The sequence below is a fragment of the Garra rufa genome, chromosome 8, assembly GCF_049309525.1.
Source record: "Garra rufa chromosome 8, GarRuf1.0, whole genome shotgun sequence".
NCBI classification, from domain to species: Eukaryota; Metazoa; Chordata; class Actinopteri; order Cypriniformes; family Cyprinidae; genus Garra; species Garra rufa.
Genome location: NC_133368.1, coordinates 29,233,279 through 29,253,822, shown reverse-complemented (window position 1 = coordinate 29,253,822; position 20,544 = coordinate 29,233,279). Strand labels below are relative to the sequence as shown.

The following is a 20,544-nucleotide window of genomic DNA, read 5'->3' as shown; positions in this document are numbered from 1 at the left end:
ATTCATTCCGGACAACTCCCTCTTTTTCTTTGTTCTTGTGCTTGAATACATATTTACTTAATGCATTCTATGCATTATTGAAATATGTCACATGTATGTCTTCCAATTTCAACAGAATGTTTTGATGATAAATGTAAAAGATTAGCACCAACAGGAAGGACACTTTTCAAAACAATGATAGGTCTTTAATCCATTCATGTTTATGTTGTCCATTAATCTTTTTGTAGATTAGATCTATGGCCTTTCAAAAATGTATGAATTTCTTATAATCTGAAATTTTAAATAGTGTACATTTTCTGGGCTGTTATGAATTGAGGGTGACAAAAGACAGATTTACTAACTGCAGCTATGAACTGTGGCTGGACAAAATCAGTATACAAAATGAACAATCTGATGGAGTACAATGAGGAAAGTATGATTACAGTTTGAGCAACCGTCAATCAAACTGGATACATCTGGTGAGAAAAGAAGCTTAAGCTTGTCTGACCATTTACTCATCCCAGTAAGGAGGGGGCAGGGTATGAAGATAAACTGGCCCAGGGAATTATACTAGATAAACACTGAATAGATTTCTCTCAAAATATTGGTCCAAATGTCTTATTTCCAAAGACAATCATACATAATTAAAGAAAGTTGTTCCACTATGTGTAAACATTCTCTCCTCTGTCAAAACTACAGCCATATGTTGTATACACACAGACTTATATCCCATTATGTACTGAGACCCCGCCTCCTAAATCCTCCCCCTGCTGCTCAGAGCCACAGACATAATCTTCCATCTTTCAGAGAGGAAAGACAAATACATTGTTCAAAGTGTGGACAATCAAAGTCTGGTGCTTGTGAGGAGGACGGCATAACTGAACACACCCCTGGATTTTGTATTTCTACCACAGTGAAAGAGAAAAGAAGGAGAGCAGAGCAGCAAAGGGAGGATTACCCAGAGGCAGATGATGATGATATGGAAGCATTGATCTGATCAGTCCTCTAAATCACCTCCACAGTCTTTTTACTTGGATTTTAACCATGGGACCACTACATGAGCCAGGATGGCAGAAGAGAAACCGAACCAAAAGTTGTGGGGAATGCCAGATCTCCAATGTAAGTAAAGAACTTTTAATAAAAGCAGCCTTTATTGTTTACATACAGTAGTTAACATGCCATACTATTTCATCCATTTTTAGCATAATGGCATTGGTTTGTTTTGTTAGCATCACGTAATAGTTTTACCAGGTTCATACAAAAGAAAAACAGATTTAGCTTGTCTGCACAGCTATGATTTTCCAGGGTTTAGCTTCAGCTTTCAAAGCTCCTTTATGAAGATTAACAAAACAAATGCAGTAAAATAATCACAAGGTACATTTCTAATAAAGGCAAATGGATATTAGTGAAATGAAATAATCTAGAGTAGAACGTGTAAATAAATTGAGTGCACTGTTGAAAAAGGCACATAAAATAGCTCAGAAAACGCACAACTTCATATCAATTTAGAAGAGTGTTGAAACACTCACACACACATCTGTACTGTGATTTTGATACATAAGAGATGCGTTCAACTCATTTTAAACTTAGCAAATTAAGTTAGCAACAAAATAATTATTTGTCCTTGTCTGTCATGCTTTCCTCTCTCGATTATCCTATTAAAATAAAGGCAAATTGGTATAAAATACAACTTTAAAAGTATAGAAAACAATAAAACGTGAATAAATTATTAATTTAGAAAAAAAGAAAACATATTTAAAGGAGGAGAGTAAGAGAGGAGAGTGGTTTTTATAACAAATGCAATATCATCAACACATTTAAACATACATTGTGCTACACATAAATTAATCAGGCTTCATGAACTTATTCCAATATAAAACTGAACAAATAAACAAATGGCCATATTTTTTCGTTACCCAGTATTAGCTTTTTGTTTCTTCAAATTTTATGTAGATATAATCAATACATGATATTTGTACTGTTAAACTGAATATCAGCATGGCTGTTTGTTATTAGGTGATGCTGATTATCTCTCTTTTTCTTTTATTATATTACTCTATATTACTCATTACTCTTTCTCTTATTTTTTCTCTAGAAGTATTTCTCTCAGCGCAGACAGTCGGCACCCTCTGTTATTCTCAGCAAAGCTCTTACAAAGTCAAAACCTCTCACCAGGTATGATATTTGATATTTAAACTAAAAATGTGTGTATGTAATAATGCATTCTGTAAACATACTCTACCAGTCAAAAGTTTTTGAACTGTAAGATTTTGAATGTTTTTAAAGAAGTCTCTTCTGCTCACTAAGCCTGCATTAATTTGATCCAAAGTACAGCAAAAACAGTAAAATTTTGAAATATTTTACGATTTAAAATAACTGTTCTTTATTTAAATATATTTTAAAATGTAATTTCTTCCTGTGTTTAAAAGAAAAAAAAATCTACTCAGCTTTTTTCAACATAATAATAGTAACACATGTTATTTGAGAAGCAAATCTGAAAATTAAAATGATTTTTGAAGGATCATGTGACTGGAGTAATGATGCTAAAAATTCAGCTTTGAAATCCCAGGAGTAAATTACATTTTAAAATATATTCAAAAAGAAAACAGTTCATTTAAATAGTAAAACATATTTCAAAATGTTACTGTTTTTTCTGTACTTCAGATCAAATAAATGCAGGCTTGGTGAGCAGAAGAGACTTCTTTAAAAAACATTAAAAATCTTACTGTTCAAAAACGTTTGACTGGTAATGTAAATATCAGACTTGGAATATTACAGTCTATTTTCTGTCTCAGTGAGCAGTTTGTTTCTCACTTCTGGCACAATGTCACAGTCAGTGCTTGTGTGCATGCAAGACTCTTCTGAATATATTAGCATTTTACTGAAAAGAGAGAATGAAGAGATGTTGCAGAAGCAGTCTGTGTGTGGTCTCACAACCAGCATCTGCACATGTGTGAGTGTGTGAAAGAGTGACACAGAGAAACAAAGTTGTCTGCAGTCAGACAGGCTGTCTAAAGAGTGTGTGTACTTTCTGAAATCTACCTTTTGTCAGTTGTAACACTGGAGCTAATTTATCAATGAAGCATGTGAAAGAACACTCAAGTCAGAAGCTTTGATTAATTACAGACGGACTGATGAATTGGATGTTTTTTCATATGCAAACATTTAAAGGGAAATCATATTTTGTATAGGTTTTTTCTAATGTTTTTCTCACAAGTACTGTCTCCTTTTCTCTCATGTGTGTGTTAGGGATTGTACATCCCAGGTTAGCCAGGACATTTTCGCCCTCATCCAGTCTCTGCTCAGTCCAACCAGGAAGCTCATTTGCCAAGGCAATGTGGTGCTGCAGACAGGTCTTCAGACTCAAGAGAGATTCCTCATCCTCTTCAGTGATCTTCTCATCATCACCAAGGCCAAGTATGGAGGAAAAAATGCAATGAGGAGAACTGAAAATACAGATAAATCACCCAAATGTTAAAATGTGCAAAAAATTTAGAAATTTGGGGTCAGTAGGATTTTGTAATGTTTTTGAAAGAAGTCTCATATGCTCAACAATTATTGAATTAGTAAAATTATACAATACAAATATTATTCCAATCTAAAATAAGTGTTTTCTTTAATACATTTTAAAATGCAATTTACTCGTGGTGGCAAAGCTGAATTTGTAGCAGTCAATTACTCCACATGAAATCCTTCTAATATGCTGATTTGGTCCTCAAAAACATTTCTTATTATTATCAATGCTAAAAAACATGTGTGAAAATTGTGATACAGATTTTGCAGGATTTTTCGATGCATAAAAAGTTTAAAAAAATTTATTTGAAATAAAAAACATTATGTTGTAAATATCTTTGCTGTCACTTTTAATCAATTTATTGCATCCTTCATGAAAAAAAAGTGTTCATTAAATTAATAAATAAATGCATAAAAAATAAACAAAAAACATAATGACCCCAAATTTCAGAATGGTATACAGAGTTACAATGTTACCACGATAAGATGGTATAGTTCTAATAATTTGGTTTGGAATAATTTGAGATTTTTTTTTTAGGTCAGTAATGCAGGTGAAGCAAAAGAAATGTGTGCGTGTTAGTGAGATGTGGACGGCCGGCTGTGTGGATGAGGTGTGTGAGGCCAGTACTGGTTCAGAGAGGAGCTTCGTCATGGGCTGGCCAACTTACAACTGTGTGGCTACTTTTAGGTACACACACACACACACACACAAGTTAGGTTTCTGAGACTTTTATTGTTTTCATACTGACCAAATTATATTTTCTATTCCCTTACGCTAAACCAACCCCTTATGAAAAACCAGTTTGCACAGTTATACTTTCAGATAATACTTTCAGATAAACATCATTTAGTTTTTTTTTTAGTTTTTTTTTTTTTTTTTGCTTTATGGGGACGGCAAATCCCCTCAAAATGTAAAAATTTTTAGGTTTTACTATATCCTTGTGATGACATTTGGTCCCCACAAGTTAGAATAAACAAGAACACACACAAACCCACACATACACACACAGTTACAGTATATATAGCCAAACTAAACAGATTTATATATTTCTCCTGTTAAAATTATGTTTTGTGTGTGTGTGTGTGTGTGTGTGTGTGTGTGTGTGTGTGTGTGTGTAGCATTTCAGAAGAGAAAGACAGGTGGCTATCCCTCATTGAAAGGTCAGTTCTTTTACTGTTACAGTAAATACAATGAAACAATCCTCTTATCTAAATTTTTCCTCTTCCTTTTTTAAAATTAGTTGTATAAAAGAAGAAAAACAGAGTGATGATCCGAAGATGATTCCACTCAAGATATTTGCAAAGGATGTTGGGAACTGTGCCTATGTGAGAACTGATTGTTTTTGTGAGTATAAAATGATGTACTGTAGCTTTGATGTTTAAATGAATGTAAATTTGCTGTTATCTCTCTAGGCAAAAACTCTTTTTATCAGCAACACAGACTGCACTTCTGATGTCATTAGCACGGCACTGCAACAGTTCGGTCTTTCGGTATGTTAATACTGCACAACTACTAACTAACTAAATATACTTATATTTATTTAACTTATTAACTGCTTTTGTCTTTGTACACAGGGTGGAATAAAAGATTATAAGTTGTGGGTATGTTCAAAACAAGATGAAACTCCATACCCTTTAATTGGTAAGAGTTTATCAGTAATTCTCGTATTATCAAAGCAAACATTTGAACTGTGAATTAATGAATTCGAAAAGTACTGAGGTATTAGTATCTGATACTTTCCCTGCACAGCAGCTTTATGTAAGAGGCCTTTGTTCCCCCAGGTCATGAGTTTCCTTATAGCATTAAGATGAGCCACATTCGCCTGCTGCAGCAAGATGCAGTAACATCATCCTACAGCCAGATGGCGCTTTTGCCAATTGACGCCCACTGCCAGTTCTTCCTGAGGCCCAGTCAAATAAACAACACCTTCACAGGTGGGAGATGGCAATTTTCAGAATACTACCATCTTGTTTGTTCTATTTTGGTAGTATGATGTGCTTAGTATAATATCCGTGTATTTTACTCGATTTCCCTCACATTAATAGCAGTCTACATCAGCCCACATTTGGGCTGTTCAGTTCTTAAAAAGTAAAGCACACATCTATGTCAAAACACACATGCAAAATAAAGTCTGAATATTAAGCCTTATATTCTACAAATACATTCTGTATAGAAATGATACTGTATAGAACCTGAAATCAACTAACACACATACAGTGCCTTGCGAAAGCATTCATACCCCTTCATTTTTTTCACATTTTGTTATGTTGCTGCCTTATGTTAAACTACTTTAAATTACTTTTTTCCCCACAATCTACACTCCCTACTCCATAATGGCAAAGCAAAAAATAGGTTTTTAACATTTGTGCAAATTTATTAAAAATAAAAAACTGAAAAGATCCCGTTGCACAAGTAATCATACCCTTTTCTGGGACACTCGAAATTTAGCTCAGGAGCATTCATATTGCTTCTAGATGTTACTACACTTCGAGTGGAGTTAAACTGTGGCAAATTCATTTGAATGAGTATGATTTAGAAAGGCACACACCTCTCAGAAAAGGTCTAACAGCTGAAAATGCATATCAGAGCAAAAACCAAGTCCTGAGGTCAAGATAACTGCCTGTAGAGCTCAGTGACAGACTTGCGTTGAGGCAATGATCTAGGGAAGAGTTCAGAAATAAATCTGCTGCATTGAAGGTTCACAGAAGCATGTAGCCTCCATTATCCATAATGGAAGCCCTGCTGAAAAAACCAGCATATGCTGGTTTTTTCAGCAGGGAGAGGATTGGAACAACTAGGACTCTAGAAAATGTCTGCCAGCCCCCATACAAGCTGACACAGCTTGAGAGGTGAAAAGGTGAGGCAAAGAATGGCAGATAATTGCCAAATGCAGATGTGCAAAGCCTGTCACATCATACCCAAAAAGACTTGAGGCTGTAAAGGTGCTTCAACTACTAAGTTAAGGGTATGAATACTTATGCAATGTACTTATTTCAGTGTTTTTATTTTTAATACATTTGTAAAATTTGCAAATCTGGTTTTTGCTTTGTCATTATTATGGTGTATGGAGTGTAAATTGATGTGGGGGAAAAACTAATTTAAAGCAGTTTAACATAATGCTGCAACAAAACAAAATGTGACAAAAATGAAGGGGTATGAATACTTTTGCAAGGCACTGTACACAATGTCCTGAAACGTTGCCTCTTTTTAATCTTGTTTTCCCCAATTTTTATACATTTCTTCTAGCAGAACAGAAAAGCAGGAGGAGAAGAATGTCTCTTCTTAGCTGGGCTTTTAAACGAGGCTCCAGCATTGAACAGTCCATCCAATCTGAATATCCTCGCCAAACCATTACAATGGCTTCGGGTCATCTGTTTGGTAGGCCACTCACTGATGTGATAAAAGACAATAACCTGCCATCACTAATTGTGGTATGTACTGAAATTCCATATTTAACTTTTCAAACCTTATCACTAGGAGAAGTATTGACGTAAACAGCACATTATTATACGTTAAGATAATTATATTATGTAAATGAAAAGCTGTACAACTTTTTTGCATAATTTCAGGCATTATTAAATGTCAAAAAGCACCTTAAGTCGGCACCAATAACCTTTGCGTTGTGGGCATCCCAAGTTCGAATCCCGACTCGAGGGCCTTTACCGATCCCGCCCACTTCACTTACTGTCAACTCTGATCTGTCCTATCATAATAAAGGGCGAAAATGGCAAAAATAACTCCCCTTAAATGTCTTATTCCCTTATGAAAAAAGTTATAATAATTTATAATTAAAGTTATGTCATAATAATTTATGTTAAAATATGAACAATCATGTACAATAATAGTATAACAACAAAACCACTTGTTTATTGTTTTTTAAAGGACATGCTGAAGTGTTTGTGCAGTGAGGGGGCTGTGACACGTGGAATATTCCGGCGCTCTGCTGGAGTCAAGGCCTGCCGAGAATTGAAGGAAAAGCTGGATTCGGGTCACTATGAAGAGCCACTGAGTGGAGAATCTGTACTTGTTACCGCTTCAGTGTTCAAGGTAGATATTTACATATCAATACATAACACTGTATTCAAGAGGGTGCAGTTGTGGCCTAAGGGTTAGAGAGTCAGACTTGCAACCCAGAGGTTAGGGATTTGAGGCTCAGTACCGGCAGAAATTGTGTCATATTGTTACCATACTTCACTCACTTTAAAAAGTTTGAATATATTTATAAAATGTATTTCTGTGATGGCAAAGATGAATTCTCAGCAGCCATTACTTAAGTGTTCAGTCAGTGTCACATGATCTTTCAGAAATATGCTTATTTGGTGTTCAATAAACATTATCTTGTTATCATAAAATATACCCATGTATGACTTTTTATGTTTTTTATATTCATCGCACAAGGAATGTACTTGGCTGAATATCAGCACATGTGCGCGATCAAAATGTGCTATTAAAGAGATAGTTCACCCCTAAAAATGAAAATTCTGTCATTAATTACTCACCCTCATGTCGTTCCAAAATTATAAGACCTTCGTTCATCTTCGGAACACAAATTAAGATATTTTTGATGAAATCCGAGAGCTTTCTGACCCTGCATAGACAGCAATGCAACTACCACATTCAAGACCCCAGAAAGTTAGTAAGGACATTGATAAAATATTTCATGTAACATCAGTGGTTCAACTGTAATTTTACGAAGCTAAGAGAATACTTGCTGTGCGCAAAGAAAACAAAAATAACAACTTTATTCAACAATTCTTCTCCTCCAAATCACATTTTCTGCCATTAAACAACGCATGCGTGTGGTGCTGCTGAAGTAGATCAAGTCGTACTCCCGATAATGGCGAAATACGTGCTTTGGGTAAGAAGAATTGTTGAATAAAGTCCATTTTTGTTTTCTTTGCGCACAAAAAACATTCTCATAGCTTTGTAAAATTGCAACTGATGTTGAATGGACTGTTTTATCCCGTTTCTGGGAACATTTCAGTTATGTATGCAGGGTCAAAAAGCTTTTGGATTTCATCAAAAATATCTCAATTTGTGTTCTGAAGATGAACAATGGTCTTGAGGGTTTGAAAAGACATTAAGGTGAGTAATCAATGATGGAATTTTTATTTTTAGGTGAATTCCCTGCTGAAAAAAAAAACAGCTAAAACCAGCTTTAGCTGGTGATCCAGCCTGGTTTTAGAGGGGTTTTGGCCACTTTGTTAGCTGGTCTGGCTGGTCTGTTCAGGCTGAGAGACCAGCTGGAACAACCAGCGAAAACCAGCTTAGCCAGGCTGGGAGATAAACTAAAACCAGCTACTTTCAGCTTAAACCAGCTAAGATCAGACAACCAGGCTGCGCTGGTTTTAGCTGGTTTTTTTCCAGCAGGGTTATCCCTTTTATTTTATACAACAGTGCAGAGCGACACATTGTTTCGTTCCTTAGATTAATATTTTTGAATGAATCTAGTAAGCCAACAAATAATTTATTAAAACAGGGACTTGCTGCCACCTACTGGTGGTTTTATTGTCATATAACACATTCAGCAAAATATTGTTTAATAATCAATATTGACCAAAAATCCTCCATTTCAGGCCCCAGAATGAAAACAGCTTATAAATAATAGATCATTTAATAAAGAACATTTTAATTAAATAAAAATCTGTTAAAAAATTAGACAAATTTTGTAATCATTGTGTAAAATTAGCTATAGGACCCCCCACCCCATAAAAGAAATTGACTATAGCATCCCCCCTGAATTTCTGTGCTGTTTAAAATTTGTGGAAACTGTGATACTTGTTTTAAGGTTTCTTTGATGAATAGAAAATTCAAAAGAACTTTTATTTGAAAGAGAAATCTTTTGTAACATAATAAATGTAATTACTGTTACACATTTAATTTAATGCATCCTTGCCGAATAAAAGTACTGGTATTCTTCCAAAAAGAAAAAAAAGACCTTGACCCTGAACTATTGCACGGTAGTGTAAGTTAAAAATAAACACTGATTGTACCGTGACGACTCTCCGTTCTCGTATCTGTGTTTTTGATTGGTAGGAATTCTTACGCAATATACCTGGCAGCCTGTTGTGTGAGGAGCTCTATGAGCAATGGCTCCAAGCAGTGGAGCAGGATGGTGAAAAAAATGAACCCATGACAGAGAGACACCTGCTACAGGAGGTTCAGAGGTAAAGTCCCAGTAACACTCTGATTAGTTTATCAGGTTTTGCAATGATAGATAAGGATTAAACCTTGATAATGATGGATCAGAGTAGATGGATATTACTGTACACCTTAAGCAGATTTAGATTTAGTAGTCAATTTCTTTTAGCTTCATGAGTTACATAATCAGAGATATTTTATTAACTGATTTGTGCTGGTTCTCCCCACATTCCCAGGCTCGTTCAGCTTTTACCTAAAGAAAATATTCTGCTGCTGAGACACATGATAGCAATGCTGCACCACATACAACTCAATGCTGAACACAACCAGATGACCTCTTTTAACCTGGCTGTGTGTATAGCACCTAGCTGTCTGTGGAATCACAAACTACAATCTCATGAAAAAGATGCCAAAAAGGTAAGCGCACATGTTGTATTATTACCAGATTATTATAATATCTGCTGAGTGCATGAGTATCTGCTTAAGTAATCATCATTATTGCTCTCTAAAGAACATGAAAATGGAAATAGAAACAGAAATGTAATAGATGTAGAGAGAGAAAATACAAATGTAACTGCCAATGTAATCTGTACACAGGTGTGTGACCTTGTGCGTGTCTTGATTGACAACTGCTGTGCGTTGTTTGGGGATGAAATTATAACCCTCTTAAAGGATTTGACTGAAGACAATAGAAGCAACCGTGGATCAGGTTACTATAAATGCAAACATGATTCACAACCACGTACACACCAGTACAAAACAACACTGCATTTATTGTAATATTTATATATTAGTTGATATGATTAAATTAATTTAGATTTTTCCTTTTATGAAAATGTAAACATTTACATTAATTACTAGTGTGTTTATTTGTATATTCACTACCAGTCAAAAGTTTATGAACAGTAAGATTTTTAATGTTCTTTATAGAAGTCTCTTCTGCTCACTAAGCCTGCATTTATTTGATCCAAAGTACAGCAAAAACAGTAACATTTTGAAAAAATTGTACTATTTAAAATAACTGTTTTCTATTTAAATATATATTAAAATGTAATGTATTCCTGTGATTTCAAAGCTGCATTTTTAGCATTGTTACCCCATTCCTCGGTGTCACATGATCCTTCAGAAATCATTCTAAAATGCTGATTTGCTGTTCAAGAAACATTTGTTATTATTATTATGTTAAAAATAGCTGAGTATAAGTTTTTTTAGGTTTCTTTGATGAATAGAAAGTTCGGAAGAACAGCATTTATCTAAAAAAAAAAAAAAAAATTATACTAAAGCTTTTGAATGGTATATTGTATAATGTATGTTTGTTTCAGATTAATGCTGATCTTTGGATCTTTCTATTCATCAAAGAAAAGTTTTAAATACTTATAATAACAAGAAAAATGTTTATCGAAGAGCAAATCAGCATTTTAGAATGATTTCTGAAAGGATCATGTGACACTGAAGGCTGGACTGATGATGCTAAAAATTTAACTTTGATCACAGGAATAAATTACATTTTTAAATATATAAAGTGGAAAACGGTTCTTTTAAATAGTAAAAATATTTCAAATTTTGACTGTTTTGTTTTTGCTGTGCTTTGGGTCAAAGAGACTTCTTTAAAGACATTAAAAATCTTACTGTTCAAAAACTTTTGACTGGTAGTGTTTATTTATGTTTATTATTTTTTAACAATTATATATATTCTACTTTTAGTAAGTGTATTATTTTTTATTTCATTTAGCAACATTTAGAACTTTCATTAACAACAGCACATTTTCACACAATTACTTTTACCATGTTTTCAATATTGTACAGTCTATATAATTCTTTTCTCTTCCCTCCTCTAGTTGGGTCCCTGCAGCAGATGTCAGATTCAGGTTATGAGAGTCTTAAGAACGAGGTGAATACTGACACAGAGGACATTTCTAAGACCCGTCCTCTTAAAGACAGTCGTAGTATGGATTCGCTCATGTCACTGAGTGATTGTGACCTCGATTGTCCAGAAAACAACCTGTTGTCTTCTAACCCATCGGCACAAATCAGAAACCTGACACCTGCAGTGCGTCAGCTCCGGTCCCTTAAATTACACAGACACTCCATTTCCACCATCGCTTTGACTTCTCATGAGCAGGAAGTAACTCAAGAAAGTGGAAAATATGAAGAGTTCAAGAGACCAGATGAGGTCAATGATAATGTATTTTTAGAACTGAATTTCATGAGAGGAAAACAAACTCCACCAACCTCCAATGTATCATCACCAGTAACTTCACCAACATACTCATCTGTGAGTTCAATAGACAGTCCATTTTCTCAGTCCAACCGTAAGACCCTCCATTCTCCTCAGGACTCACCATCCAAGGGACAATCTGTTTTGCTCACTCAAAATGGCTCAAATTACCAGCGCTCAAACAGCTTGCCCATTGAGAAATCATCTCCACCAAATCATGAGAGGAACGCCACTGATATTAAAGAGGGTTTACAGCCTACAGTGACCAAAAATCAGCTGAAAAGAAAACCATCCTCACAGACTCCCACTCAAACGCCTTTACATAAAGGAAAAGGTCTTTTCTACAGAGGACCTGGGAGCCCCACGCACAGCCCTTTAGGACACCCCAAGCTGCCCCCTGACTCTCAGACTGAAGAAGACGTCAAACTACCGCAGAGTGTGTTTTACGGACAGAGTTGCAAGTTGACAGTGAACAAAATCAGGGGACAGAAGTCTAGCAAACTCTCTGGGAAGCAGCTGAAGTTTAAAGCACTAGACTTGCACCCCTCCTCTGGAAAGCAGCAGGCTATTGGGAGAGGCCAAAGGCTCAGCTGTTGCAGTAGCAGCCAGTGGATTGTGTAAAGCCAATGGGAACAGTCATTTCATTATTGATAATAATTTGCACCTTATAATAATTAACAATTACATGCTCCATATTACAGAATGATTCATTTTTTTTATTGTAAATATTCACACGCTTTAGAAAAAGTACTTACAGTAACAAGTCAAGCTGGAAGCATTTAAAGCATTAAAAAACAACTTACACTGCCACTGAAAATTTTGGAATCAGTTCAATTTTCTGCTTCCATTTATTTGATCAAAAATACAGAAAAAAATTATATTGTAATTTAAAATACAGTTTTTTTTATTTATATATAATTTAAAATATAATTGATTTCTGTGATGCAAAGCTGAATTTTCATCAGCCATTACTTCAGTCTTCAATGTCACACTTATCTTTCAGAAATTATTCTAATATGCTGATTTATTATTAACGTTGGAAACAGCTGCTTATTATTTTTTTGAAACCTGTGATACTTTTTCCAGGATTTTTTTTTTTGATGAATAAAAAGTTCAAAAGAACAGCTTTTATTCAAAATAGAAATCTTTTCTAACAGTGTAAGTCTTTACTATCACTTTGTATCAATTTAACACATTCTGCTCAATAAAGGTATGCCAGACTTTGAACTGTAGTGTATATTGTTACAGGTTTCTATTTTGAATAAATAAAGCTGCTCTATCTAATGTTTTACTCATTAAAAAAATCTGAAAAAAGTATCAACAAGGCCAAAAAATAAATTGCACAACTGTTTCCAACACTGATAATAAATGTAGCATATCAGAATGATTTCTGAAGAATCGTGTGACACTAAAGACTGGAGCAGTGATGCTGAAAATTCAGCTTTGCATTTAATATACTTCCAAATTCTATTTTAAAGTAGATTAAAATAGAAAACCATTATTTTACAATAGAAAACCACTATAATATTTTACAGTATTACAGTTTTTTTTCTGTATTTTAATCAAATAAACATAGCCTTGATTAGCAGAAAAGACTTCCTAAAAAAAAAAAAAGCAACATTAAAAATCTTACTGATTCCAGACTTTTGAATGTCAGTGTATACTCACGCATTCACAGAATCCTAGTTTTTTTAGGATTACATACAGTAGGGGTATTATTCATTTGCTTGTTGATCCTAAAACGTAATTACTTATATTTTGATTCTTGAAGATGAATGCCACCATTTTAAAGTCCAAAGTGATTTCATTTAATATGATTTGTCAGCATTGTAATGCCTTTTTGTAAATGTAGCCAAACCTTTTTGTAAGTGTATCTAAACCTTCTTGACAGTAGAAAAAATAGATTTATAAATACAATATTTTATTGCACTTTAAAAATGTAATATAGTCCCTACAGTATTTAATTCGAATTTATCATGTTTTGTACCATAAATTCTATTAAAACTAGTAATCCCACCTGCGTGAGCCCTAGTTATTTTTCAACACAAGTGTTCATTCTTGCAAACATATTTTAGCTCAATACTACATTCTCATTGTGCTCATGTCATAATTTTTAACATATCAATAAGACATAACAGCGAAACATATTCAAAAATAAGGTAACACTTTACAATAAGGTGTCATTTGTTAACATTAGTTAATGTAACATGGACGAACAATGAACAATACATTTATTGCAGTATTTATTCATCTTTGTTATTGTTAGTTCATAAAAATAGTTGTTCATAGTTTGCTCATGTTAGTTCACAGTGCATTAACTAACGTTACACAAACACAACTTGTGATTTTAATAATGCATCAGTAAATGCTGATATTAACTAAGATTAATAAATGCTGTAGAAATATTGCACTAAGGAGCCTTATTGTAAAGTGTTACCAAAAATAAAACATCCAGCTCTCAAAAAAAAAACAAAAAAAACAAATCAAGCAACTTAAAAAGTTAAACATCATATTTATTGCAATAATCAGTTACATTATTTCTGCATTCAAAATGCAACAAGACGACGTCCCACCTCTCATTGTGACACAAAGAATCGCAGAATCTGCACAATTAAAAAAATTACACTCACTAAAATTATAAAATCTACATACGGCAGCCTGTAAATAATATTAAACGATAAATGTTATCATTTAAATTGTAGTTTTCTATTAAAGTAGTACATATTAAAATATCTGCTATTAAAGATACCTCCATAATGCAGTGTTTATGAGATACAGCTGGGCTTTATTTTATAGATTATATTTTGGGTGGGGCTGCGGAGGACTCTTTTTCACTCTCAACTCGAGCATCAGATATCACGTCTGGCACACGCAGAATCATCCCGTCCAGATCCTTCCTCAAACACACCTGGCAGCCCAGACGAGATCTAAAAGATGTGCATGCAAAATAGAAATGTGAAGATCAGCCATGAAAATTCAAATCATGAATCTAAAAAAACCATGCAATTTTTAATGCACATGCACCTTTTAAGGTGAAGTCAACTCACTTAACTCACTGCTTAAACGAACAGAGCAATGATAGTGAGCTACAGTGTTTACATTTAAGGGGGAATCAACCTATGAATGGCTTACTAATTGTTGTCTCTGCATATATAGGAAAGTGTATTTCAACATCAAAAAAGACACTTTCTTCATCTTTAGACTGAAGTCTGTTTTCAGTACCAAAAAATATCAAAAGCTATTACATGGCATTTTAAAATGATCCTTTATTGTTGAGTGATTTGGTTCACTCACGTGTCTGTAAGCCCATAAGCCAAGTCCAACATGTCCATTTCCTCATCAGTAATAGGCCCAAGCTTCTTATAAACGGCCTCCTCGAAAATAAGGTGGCACGTAGAGCAGGCCAAAGTTCCCTCACATGCACCTAGAGAGACAAAAAAAAATATTAGCTAGTAAGACTCACAAATCACTTACATTGACATGACAAGCGTTAAAATACTTCTCTAGCTGTTCACCTCATTTTACCTTTGGATTACATACACAAAGCCCTGTTAAACATTGTCCTGTTCACAATTCCCAAATAATTTCTGCTATTTTTGAGCCAATCTGCAGTCCTCATAGTCAGTAGGGCTGTGCAATTAATCGAAATTCAGTTTCGATTTCTGCTTCAAATGATCATGAAAATGCAGTAATCGAAAAGAAACGATTCTGCATTCTGCCCCCTTTCCAGTGGTGCGCTTTCACTCATCCATAAAAGCCTAATTTCACATGCAAATCAGCAAAATCATGTAATGTGACTTTCATAAAATGGGACGTGCTTATTTCTTAATGTTTCTTTGATGTTGGGTTTTTAATAGCACGTAAGAAGACTTGCACTGTTCTGTGTATGAGCTCAGAGATGGAGCAGAACACAGACATGTAAAGTTATCTTTTAGCTCAAGGTGCGCCTAAACGGTCAAATACACCCAAAAATATTTCAAAATGAGGCGCTTGGTGATTATTCATCTAAACTTGTGTCAGTTATGTCTTAAATGACCATAAACAGTTGAGAATAAAAATACATGTAACAGTATATTGGATCCATGTGGTCAAGCGCAACACATAATATTCCTTCTACTGTCTATGTGCCTAATATGAATAGAATGTAAAAATACAAAGAGAAAAATCACTCACTGCTTTTGAATGAAGGACGTTTGTAGTTTTAATAAGAAACAAAGCATGTTTAACTATTACAGTGAAGACGCTGTTTTATTTTACATTCAAATTCTGTAGCATTGTTAGACTACTTTAGACTTGCATAAAAGTATTCAGTATTTTTTTAAAGCACAGTTTTTATTTTATTTTATTTGTATCTTTTTTTCCTCGCTGTATTGCCATCTTTAAATTAATCACTATATAAAGTTTTGGACCTTTTGACCAAAATAATCATGATTATGATTTTTGCCAAAAATCGAGCAGCCCTAATAGTCAGTACACTATATGCTCTGTAAAAAGTGTGGTAACTGGATTTACAGAAATTAAAAATATTATTTAATATTACCTGAATCAACCTGACTACATTAGGTGACAAAACCATTTTAAAGGGTTAGTTCACCCCAAAATGAAAATTTACCCATTATTTACTCACCCTCCAGGCATCCTAGGTGTATATGACTTCCTTCTTTCAGATGAATCCAATTGGAGTTATATTAAAAATTGTTCCGGTAGGGCTTGGCGAAAAATCAATTTTATCGATTAACTCCAATGTGTAGTTTACATCGATTTGTTTGAATGAAAATTGGTTTTCTCTTTAATATCCGCCGACGCTCCTCTCTGGGCTCCAGCAGTTCCGAATGGGCTCAGCCCTCCCCCCGCGTATTTACCATATTAGAAATACACTAATATATATATTTGTATTCAGAAAGGCATGGAAAACGAGCCACTAAAGGGATATGATTAGCTACTTGCTATATGATAACCCCTATGTTCTGGCTATCCCAAGCTTTATCATGGCAGTAGGTGGTGTTTCTCTTCAGCAGTCCAAAACAAGTCCAATAAAGTGCATCCATCCATAATAAGCGTGTCACACGGCTCCAACGGTGAATAAAGGCCTCCTGTGGTGAATCAATGTGTTTTTGTAAAAAAAAAAACCACATATTTAAAACATAAAAATCATTTTAATCTAGCTTGCGCAAACTGTCGTACGTGGAAGCTGTTCCGGGCGGATGACAAAGAATGACGGCGTTGCGCCGCTCAAAACTGACGATTGCGTATGCGCAGTGGTGAGACCAAAACAAAACAAGGGTCACAAATTAGAAGTAAAAATGAGGATTTGTAAAGAAAAATGTCGGAAGATTTCCATATAAGCCAAGAGACCTACTTCATCCGCCTGGAACAGCTTCCATGTATGACAGTTTGCAAAAGCTAGATTAAAGTGATTGTTATTATGAATGGATGCAGTTTATTGGACTTGTTTAGGACTGATGAAGAGAAACAACCACCCATTGCCATAAAGCTTGGGAGAGCCAGAATTTTTTTTAATATAACTCTGATTGAATTTGTCTCAAAGAAGGAAGTCATATATATACCTAGGATGCCTGAAGGGTGAGTAAATAATAGGCTAATTTTGCCCATTATCATTTCTGGGTGAACTAACTCTTTAAGGATCAGAGCAAGAAGAAACTGCAGGCTTTTACTTTTTGTAGTGTGTGAATGAGATATGCATATTTGTCTGTACAACAAAACTTTAGTACAATATTTGTAAAAAACTTACCAAATCCATCAATATCTAGATCATGGTTAATAACAACATCGAGTAGTGATTCCCCAGTTAAAGCTTTCACCGTGATCCGTTTTCCATCTCGATTCAGAAAGTGAACAGTCACCTTTTCCTCAGCCCTGCAGAGACATTTTTAAGATGCAAAGATCAAGCCATCATCATCATTAGAAGTGCTACATGAAAACCCTAGAACAATGATTTGTTGTATCTTTAAGCACCTTTTTCTGAAAACTTTGGCTAAACCTCTTGTAGTTGTTGCTAATCAGACCTATGTTTAAGACCCACGGGATTTCCCTTGAAATGTAGATCCCTGAAAAATGCACATTGTTGAATAAAAACAGGCCTTCACGGACTGAGCCTTTTTTATGATTCTGTTTCATACATCTGTTCTTCATGTTTAGTACATTTTAAACAATAGCTTGCTTCTATGCTGAATGGAATACAGAGTAGTCATTTACGGTACAATACACAACTACAACAATATCCTGAACATGAATTCACCTAAGCACCGATAAAACCCTCCTGAGAAAGGCGATTTATGCATGGAGGCTTAAACACAAAAAGTGAGCATTGAGGGAATTTAGATGCAGTGGTCTTTAGTAGGCACAAGATGATACATTGAAAATGTTTGCTTATTTTTGGGATAAGAAGAAGAAAAACTTGTTTGTAATGAGAGAGAGAGACCACACTAGACCTGGAAGTAATGGTGAGATATTTTAAAAGTAGTATGAAGAACTATGCTTATCAAGGCTGCGTTTACTTGACCAAAAATATTTGAGATATATTATTACAATTTAAAATGAACTTCCATTATTATTATTATTTTATTTATTAACTTTCAGCATCATTACTCCAGTTTTCAGTGTCACATGATCCTTCAGAAATCATTCTAATTTGCTGATTTTGATGCTTAACAAACATTTATCATGATCAACTTTGAATACAGTTAATACCCCCAACATTTTGAACAGTATTGTAGGCATCTCAATAGTCAGCTATATAGCATATTGCAATAGGCTGAACAATGGGCAAGACGGAAAGATTGGACAAGTCAATGTCAAATTTAATTATTCTCATCAAGTGCATCAGAGTATTGGTGTGTGTGTATAAAATAACCTTGAGGAAGCTTTAGTTATCAATGTATCAACCATAGCAATAGCCTAAATTCTTAGTTACCATAGACCCAAAGATAAAAATGAGATAACATAAGATAGATAAAGTAAAATAAAGAGGAACGCATTATTACACAATGCACACAACACCCAATATACTTGTAACCCAATAGCCTTGACCTACAAATAAACACAGCTATCCAATGTTCAATCTTACACAACTGGAAAACACAGAAAGCCCAAAAAACAGCTGTACACTAATTCCATACTTGAAACACACGAATGACTTTGTATTAGATATAAAATACTAAACCATGTGTCAATGCAAACAGATTATGCTAGATCACTCAGAGTCAGAGCTTATCTGAACTATGTTTTCAATGACTTTTAACCAACTTATCTCAAGGTCATTTAGTCTATGTATGAACTAAGTTTCCCACACGTTCACAAAGGTGTCCTAATAGACTACTACAGGTGTAGTATATAACTATAAAAATGATCCACTAACATTTGACAACCATTGCATTTTCAACACTATGCATATTTTTTATCATGTGGACTCTAAGAAACTGACAGAAGCGCTCCAAAAAACTTCTTTAAAAAAAGGCCAGTCGTTTTGACATTTTGTTATCTAACCTAATGACGTTACGTATTTTATATAACCGACACTTTTCGGGACATTAACGTCACATCTCTGTTGACAAAATTGCCAGCATGGATGAATCCTAATGACTCAATACTTCTTGAAAGACAGTTTCTTACCTTACTGGGTTTGTTAATGTGTTTATTCCTCTGCTGTGCGTGTAGCTCCCGGTCACGCATTGTGGAAACGCTCTCGTTTGGCTCAACGTTTGGTGCGCCGCTTTACGCATCGCAGCCGCTCGCTGGAGAAACAGTCTCAATGCACATGCCGACATTGTAATATATTTTGCTGATAGACCTCTGAAGACTTAACTAGCACTGTTGCATGTGTGTTGGAATTTAACTTTCGACTCTTTATATGTTGCGGAAATAGAGCTGTTCGGTCGTGACGTCAATTTGTAGGCCAACCCGGAAATACTTCGTCATGTGTGCCTTCAGGAACGTCATATGGGTTAGAATTTTACGATTTTGAATTCTTAAGTAGCCTAAAGAATTCTTTTAAATTCTGTGATAGTTGTTTTCATATTTTGTTCTACCACATACAGTCATACCAGTCGCAGTCTCTTACTGTGTTTGCGTGTTTTCTGCAAAAGAAATTAAGGAGACTGCTGTTTATTGAATTTCATTGATATTACATAGGATTGCTTTTATCTCCATTTTAAATATGTTATTCTATCTAAAAAGCAATATTTAAGTATTTTATTAGAACAATAACGACCAACATTGCCCATCAAGTTTTATATTGTCATATTGTAAAGCCCAGTCCTGAAACTTCTGTGGTAAGCACTAAAAGACGTCTCTGCTGAAAACAACAACAACAACAACAACAACAACAACAAATGGTTTTAATGGAAACTGTAATGGACCCTGTGGGTTTCTAGGTTTGTATGGTAATTGGTCGCCTTCTATTGAACCACTAGATCCTAATGGAAAATGTAACAAAACACACTACAGAAAACCATTTTAATTATTATAATGGTGAAAAGTTGATGATATGTAATGGTGTTTGTAGTGGAAACCATTAGAATTTCTGTGATGGTTTCTATTGTTTTATTTTTCAGCGGGAATTGTTGATATGTGACTCTGGACCACAAAACCAGTCATAAGGGTAATTTCTTTGAGATACATCATCTGAAAGCTGAATAAATAAGCTTTCCATTGAGGTTTGTTACGATAGACT

At 34.6% G+C, this 20,544-nt stretch overlaps 2 protein-coding genes across 3 annotated transcripts; one reads left to right on the top strand and one right to left on the bottom strand.

Moving 5' to 3' along the window:
- The first annotated feature begins 800 nt into the window (after nt 1-800).
- On the top strand, nt 801-14,219 carry LOC141340862 (rho GTPase-activating protein 20-like). Of its 2 annotated transcripts, none has more exons than XM_073845967.1 (15): nt 801-1,098; nt 2,078-2,154; nt 3,229-3,396; nt 4,031-4,180; nt 4,612-4,653; nt 4,734-4,818; nt 4,906-4,983; nt 5,068-5,134; nt 5,275-5,427; nt 6,743-6,924; nt 7,376-7,540; nt 9,530-9,660; nt 9,871-10,051; nt 10,232-10,343; nt 11,473-14,219. In XM_073845967.1, exons 1-15 carry the CDS (start codon nt 1,024-1,026, stop codon nt 12,471-12,473), a joined length of 2,667 nt encoding a protein of 888 aa, XP_073702068.1. In that variant the 5' UTR covers nt 801-1,023; the 3' UTR covers nt 12,474-14,219. The 2 variants fall into 2 exon arrangements, with proteins under 2 accessions (XP_073702068.1, XP_073702067.1); XM_073845966.1 differs by having other exon boundaries at nt 2,075-2,154.
- Nucleotides 14,220-14,344: 125 nt separating this feature from the next.
- On the bottom strand, nt 14,345-19,767 carry LOC141340863 (adrenodoxin-like). Its single transcript, XM_073845968.1, has 4 exons — nt 19,485-19,767; nt 17,605-17,729; nt 15,147-15,276; nt 14,345-14,779 (listed from the first exon to the last, which is right to left on the bottom strand). Exons 1-4 carry the CDS (start codon nt 19,637-19,639, stop codon nt 14,650-14,652), a joined length of 540 nt encoding a protein of 179 aa, XP_073702069.1. The 5' UTR covers nt 19,640-19,767; the 3' UTR covers nt 14,345-14,649.
- Between the last annotated feature and the right edge of the window lie 777 nt (nt 19,768-20,544).

Coding starts and splice junctions, on each gene's coding strand:
- LOC141340862 (XM_073845966.1), top strand. CDS start 1,024: ATGGGACCACTACATGAGCCAGGATGGCAGAAGAGAAACCGAACCAAA. Junction 4,984..5,067: donor TGCAACAGTTCGGTCTTTCG/GTATGTTAATAC, acceptor CTTTGTACACAG/GGTGGAATAAAAGATTATAA. Junction 6,925..7,375: donor ACCTGCCATCACTAATTGTG/GTATGTACTGAA, acceptor TGTTTTTTAAAG/GACATGCTGAAGTGTTTGTG.
- LOC141340863 (XM_073845968.1), bottom strand. CDS start 19,639: ATGTCGGCATGTGCATTGAGACTGTTTCTCCAGCGAGCGGCTGCGATG. Junction 15,277..17,604: donor TCTAGATATTGATGGATTTG/GTAAGTTTTTTA, acceptor TTGTCTCTCTAG/GTGCATGTGAGGGAACTTTG. Junction 14,780..15,146: donor GCTTATGGGCTTACAGACAC/GTGAGTGAACCA, acceptor CACATCTTTTAG/ATCTCGTCTGGGCTGCCAGG.